The sequence below is a fragment of the Caloenas nicobarica genome, chromosome 4 (assembly GCF_036013445.1).
Source record: "Caloenas nicobarica isolate bCalNic1 chromosome 4, bCalNic1.hap1, whole genome shotgun sequence".
In the NCBI taxonomy this organism is placed as follows: Eukaryota; Metazoa; Chordata; class Aves; order Columbiformes; family Columbidae; genus Caloenas; species Caloenas nicobarica.
The window spans coordinates 4,807,544-4,813,658 of NC_088248.1; the positions used below are offsets into that span (position 1 = coordinate 4,807,544).

The 6,115-nt window shown below is 45.4% G+C and overlaps 1 protein-coding gene across 2 annotated transcripts in view; it reads right to left on the reverse strand.

Annotated features, from left to right (window-relative positions):
• TSPAN5 (tetraspanin 5) overlaps positions 1–5,529 on the reverse strand; it is a 79,142-nt gene extending 73,613 nt beyond the window's left edge. For both annotated transcript variants that reach the window (XR_010606176.1, XM_065634655.1), the window contains exon 1: positions 5,116–5,529. Coding sequence is in view for 1 of the 2 variants with exons in the window: in XM_065634655.1 (XP_065490727.1) it covers positions 5,116–5,196 (81 nt within the window). In the remaining variant the exon portion in view is untranslated. The remainder of the gene's footprint in view (positions 1–5,115) is intronic.
• Between the last annotated feature and the right edge of the window lie 586 nt (positions 5,530–6,115).

Below are 6,115 nucleotides of genomic sequence, written 5' to 3' on the forward strand. Positions count from 1 at the left end.
TCTATTGCACTACCTCAGTAATTTCTTTTTCAAAAACATGTTTTCTGGGTTCCTATTTGGGAAAACAAACAAACAACTTTCTTCCCCAGTATAGCTCATGTTTGCTTTCCCTGTGTGCCTATTACATCATTTACTGTAGCTAGATATGTACCTAAAGATACACCAAAGAGTTTATCAGGAAAAGACTGTCTTACTGACTTAAAGTAGCATGCTTACTTCAAATTCAGTGTTACAGAACATGGATCTGTTGCCTTTATTAAGAAACCATTACCAACATGCAACAAGGGGGATGGGACTAGGACCAAGGATAACTTGGTTTTGCACATACAAATATTCATAAAACGTTTCACTTGCAGAAGTATTATTATGTTGGGGCTGCCTCTACTCTGGATGCCATTTACATGCATTGGCTTTTCTCCGATTGGGAAACTAAAGATTCAAAATTAACTCTTCACTCTTTGAGATAGATGTCCCACCACATAAAACTTACTATGACAATTCAATCAAGGTGGGACACTGGTAAACACATTTACTAAATGCATCTTTAACACAGAAGAAAGCACATAAGCTACATTTGATAGTTCAAATAATATTCACTTGAAGTATGTTGACATCAAACATGAGAAGTCTCGCAATTAGTTTTTTCTAGTTCATGTGCCCTTATGCTTTGTCAATCTTTTATAAACTAGAAACATGAAACAACTTAATAATATATTTACAAACACCTAGTTTTGGCAAAACAAATACAGAGGAGAAAGGAAACTGCTTCATCCATGTTCCTCATCTATTTCTTTTTGTATAACCAATGGATACAGCCTGCCACAACATTATGACGGAAGGCAGGGCAAGGAAAATTTTTATTCCAAGGATGACCTCTAGAAATCTGAAGCAAGTCCCCTGGAGCCAGCAGAGTTACTATATTTTTATGTGCATTTAAAAGACTGGGGCTACATCTGCTGAAAGAGACACTGAGGAATTCAGGAATCACAAGCTCACAACAATGCATCTATTTCATCAATATGTACATCATCGCCTTGCGCTCTTACAAAACACTTTGTCTTTTCCCAGAAGAATTTATGTTCTGGTCATTGTTCTGTTTCTGGCAAGACCACTTGCTAAATGCTAAGTTATCTGTGCTACTTAGAAGTGAAAAAAAAAAAAATACAATTGATTGTAAAAGGTGGGGAGGGGAGTGAACAGAATGCTTCCACTTCCACTGCAAGAGCATCTTCCCAATGCAATTTTTTAAAGATCAAATGCCACAGAATGCATTTGAAAGTTGCATGGAACAAGCTTCACATTGATTTTTTTAACCACCGTGAGAAGGTAAAATGACATAACCAGAACTTCCTTGTGGATACCTGAAAACCAGCTGACAACAGAAAATGATCTTTTGCCCCTTTGAAAACAAACTATTAACGATGTACAAAATTTAATAAACTGTCTGTTGTCCCTTAAAGGTCAGTGCACTTTTCCAACACTTCCCATCACACACTCATATAACCTTACTCAGTTTTCTTTCCAGTATCTTCCTGTAATTCAGAAGTCTATTTGGACTCCCATATGGTTGCCATCAAATGCCAAGCAAATTAAAACACAAATTATGACTTGTAATATGCTGATGTATCATAATTGTAGCATTTACACATTAAATCTCACAATTTACAGTGAATCATCAGATAAAGCAAAGGTTTCTGTCTGAGGTGTCAATGCTTTCCATATGTCTTTCTGATCACACTAGGGCCAGTAGAATAAAGTGTAGACTGAAATTCAGAGTTAAACAATAGTATACATCCGCAGTTCCCATCAAGTATAATAATGCAGAGAGAGCAATTTAAAACAGTTCTTGGAACTAAAAGCTTAAAACTGTCTTGCAAAGGCAGAGGGGGAAAGAAGGGGAAATGGTTCTTGCCTTTTGGGAAGCAGGGTGGCCTACTTTTACTTTTTGTATTTTACCTTTGACATCATTCTACCTGGTAGTCTAAGGGAAAAGGCAGGCAGGAGGCATTGTTTGCCTGCTTTCTTTAACTGCAGAAAAAGGTTTTATGTTACCTCATATTATGGCTGCAGTCCTCATCTAAATCTTTTCCACAAGGGCTTTTTGATCTCATAAAATAAGTTTTTCTGAACAAACACTTCCAGCGCATTTACCAGCTTTAATACTGAACTACCTAGAACATTAGTTATATATTAAAAAAATATATTACATTAATTATACCAGGTACTTTAATTATGCACAGACTCAGTGGACAATATTCTCTTCTGCAACAGTATGAAACACACAGACAGACAAGAACATGTTACCTGGGGTGGTGCAAGACTCAGAACTATCTCCTGAAGGAAAGAAATAACAGACCAGCACAAAACAAGAAAAAATTACAAAAAAGTCAGATAATTTATTTTGTCCATATTCTGTGGCATATAAAGCTTCCGATTTTTTGTAATATCTTCAGCTTACGTAGCATGTATGATCATTCCCCGCATAACTTCAGCAGACCTATAATATTCCTCTGTTCAAGGCACAATTTTCTTGTCAAAACCACTGTTCTCCCAACTCAGTTCTCTATTTTTAGTCCATTGTTTTATCATGCAGAATATTTTGCCATTTGTTTACATTAAAAATTTAGAAGTTTGTGTTAAAACCACTACATCATAATCCTCATGCAAAAGTTTTAACAAAGGGGTTCTACATATCTCCATGTTCGCAAGATCCCTGGAGAGTGTCACAGGCTTAATACGATGACCTTTTCGTCATTTCAATCCGTTTACAATGACTACATTAGTGGCTAATTTTTATTATCACTTTCTGTGAACAGCCAATTTAACTTGCAATTTTCATTTACAGCTTTTCTGGCCCAGTTTCATGATAGCCTATTGAAAGGTTTGCCATTAATTCAGTATAAACAACATTAAAATGTATTCTACAAGAGTAACTGCCTATGTTTTCACTCCAAATCATAAGAGACATGGTAATAAATGCAGGCTCTCTCATAAAGAGATTACAACATTCTGAAGAAATTACTAAACTCTTATAAAGTGTTTTGTCTCTGTGGATTTCAAGAAGTTTAGCCAAGGACACAAATGAGACCATTAGCATTTTGCAAAAGGGGAGATACATAAGCAAGGGCCACAAATCGAGCAAATGGCAGAGTGGGTGGATACACTCAGGTCTTCAGATTAGCATCCAGCAGTATAAAGCCTCGTGGCCCGGCGAGATACCCTTTAACCCATTCAGTTACAGCAGAGGAATATCTGCCGCCATGCAAAAGCTACACTCCAGGAATAAGAAAAAAACCTAGCAACAAAACACTTAAAATATACCACTTCCCCACTAGCGCCATCTGCACATTAACCTTCAGAGAATAAGATGAAGGAAATTACAGGGTATATAGCTTCCTATAGACTGACAGTGCCTGAAGGAGCAAGATAACACCTTTATGTATATTTCACCATAATCTCCTTCCTTTAGTCCAAGGACATGGCACACAAGTGTTCCTCACACTACCCTGTTCCCTGCTGAAAAACATCTGTGTGCACAGCAACATATGCCCAGGGGAATCAAAACGGAAAAACAGACAAGTGAAAAGAACCACAGCAAACTCAAAACACTAAAACCTAAGCAAATAGTACACTAAAAACAGCTACCATAGGGTCAGAATACTAGAAAGTTTTGGCTGGTCTTGGGCCAAGTAAACATTGACATAAAACCACGGTCGACTTCACTCTAGCAGCTTACATTCTTGAGTAAGGTATTTCAGTACAAAAGTTTAATTAATCAAAAATCCCACCCTTCCAAAACATCCTCTTCGAGCATCTTTAGCTTCCAGGAACACAGACATGAAGTTAGCTGTGAATACCCACTAGCCACATAACCACCCTCCTCCATTCTCACCAAGGTGGCAACCACATGCGCAGTATTGGTTAGAAGGTTTCTCTCCTGTGCTCTTCCCCACCTTCATCCATGAAACTTGAAGGTGTTGGTTTTTTCACAGTTCACCTTTCTAGCTCGAAGACGCCACTATACCAGGTATGTATTCATCTTCAAAGCCCCTCAAAAACACAGTCGCCCTACCTGGGTTATCTCATGGAATAACTCATGAAGCAAGGGCGGTTGTACACATAAGAGACTTCGCCCAACTTCAACGTTCTATTCACTGACAAAATCTCATTTATGTGCGTATGAGAACGCTCACCCCTTCCCTCTGTGGTTATGAAATTTGGTAGATACATCCCAAACCAGCTGCTTCTCTTTCAAACCCAACACACGGAGAAGATGCTAGAAGTACTATTATATGCAGGTTACATTTCGCTACACAGTTCTGGCTACTCTAAAGCCAGTGCCAGAATGGTGCAACAAGACATTGTGCAGTCAGGAGATCAAGCAGCACAGCCAGAAATCCCTGCAAATGCCCAACCAAGCCTCCCCTGGGCTTACACTTTAGGGATGGCTGGGAATTCTGTTTCCTCCCTCCTATTATTGCTAGTTCTAGTACATGGTAATAGCTAATCATAACAAACACAACCTCGGCATTGTGCAATCACAACACCGCTCAGAGAACTCGAGCTGCGATTTTTTTTTTTAATCATTTTTTATTTAGCAGGGATATCAGCATGAGAACAGGCAGATCAATCCGTCCTCCAGGCCTGGGTGCCTAGAGGCTCCCTCTCCCACCACAAAGCAGACGGATGGAAAGGAAGGAGGGGAAAACAAAACAAACAAAAAAAAAAAGGAAAAGAAGAAGAGGTGAGAAAGCCTCTTAGCACCTACAACAAAAGCGATTAGGAGGGGAAGAGGTGCAGGAATGCAGCACGCCGGCCTGCCCGGGGCAGCGCTCCCCGAGCCGGCTGCAGGATGTGTGTGTGTGGGGGGGGAGACGGCGGCACCCCGGGCCGCGCGCGCCGCCGAAAGCCCCATTCGAACGCCCAACCGCCACGCGCGAGCCCAACCGCCACGCGCGAGCCCAACCGCCACGCGCGAGCCCGGGCTCCGCTCTCACAACGTCCCTCGGTTTTCACCTCTGGCCGTTCCCAGCCGGCGGCGGTTGTGGGGGGTGGTGGTGGAATGAGAGAGGGAGAAGGTGGCAGAGAAAGACACGGTGCGAAGGGAACACTTACCCAGAAAATGACATTGAAACCGAAGATGAAATATTTGATGCAACAACTGACTTCAGGCCCCTTGTAGTGCTTCCCGGACATCCTCTGCGCTCATCAAGACGCTCACTCGCAGCCAGGGTGAGAACCGAAGCGGGGAAAAATGAAGAAAAAAGCCGAGGGGGGCTGTGGGGAGGAGGACGGGGGCGGCGCGGCGGGCAGAGCTCAGCGCCGGCTGCGCGCCGCGGGGAGATGCGGCAGGAGCGGCGCGGCGGCGGGTCGGCTCCCACTTGCCGGGCGCCGGGGATGGCCGGCGAGCAGCTCCCACCTCCTCCTCCTCTTCTCCCGCATGGAGGACGCCCCGGCTACTCGCAGCGGGAGCGGGGAAGCGAGCAGGAGAGGGGCGGCCGCCGGGGAAGGAGCCGCCCGGGCAGACGCGCGGGGCTCGGCCAGCGCTGCGCTCCCCGCGCCGCCCCCGCCGCTGCGACCGCCGCCGCGCGCGCCGCCCCGCGATGGGCGGAGGGGGCGGGGAAAGGCGCGCCCACCGCTCGGCCCGGCGGCGTGATTGACGTGGCGCCCCGCCAATCCCACTGCGCAGCCGCCGCGCCGCGGCGCTCTGGGGGCGCCCGTTCCGCTGCATCCCCCGCGGCGTGCCCGGGTGGCGGGTTCGCGGCCCGGCCGGGGGGACTGGGGCAAGGGGCTGCGGTGGGGCGGTTCATAGAGGGGTTGGTGGCAGCGGGGCTGTGCCCGCCGGGCTTTGTCTGCGGCGGTGAGGGCGGGGGCGGCCGCCTCGGTTGCGTAACGGGGCTGGCGGGCCTGGGGGTGCCCGTTGGGGCAGAGCGGGTGTCAGGGGCCGCACCTGTCAGTGCGGTCAATGCAGTTCGGTTTGTGTTGAAGAAACAACAGCAGGGTCAACGATGCTGTTAAGCGGCATTCTTTATTTTGTCAACACTGGGGATCATCCACCATAAGTGCTCCAAAGACTGGATGCTCTTGCGTTGCTTATATTCACATAATATATTCA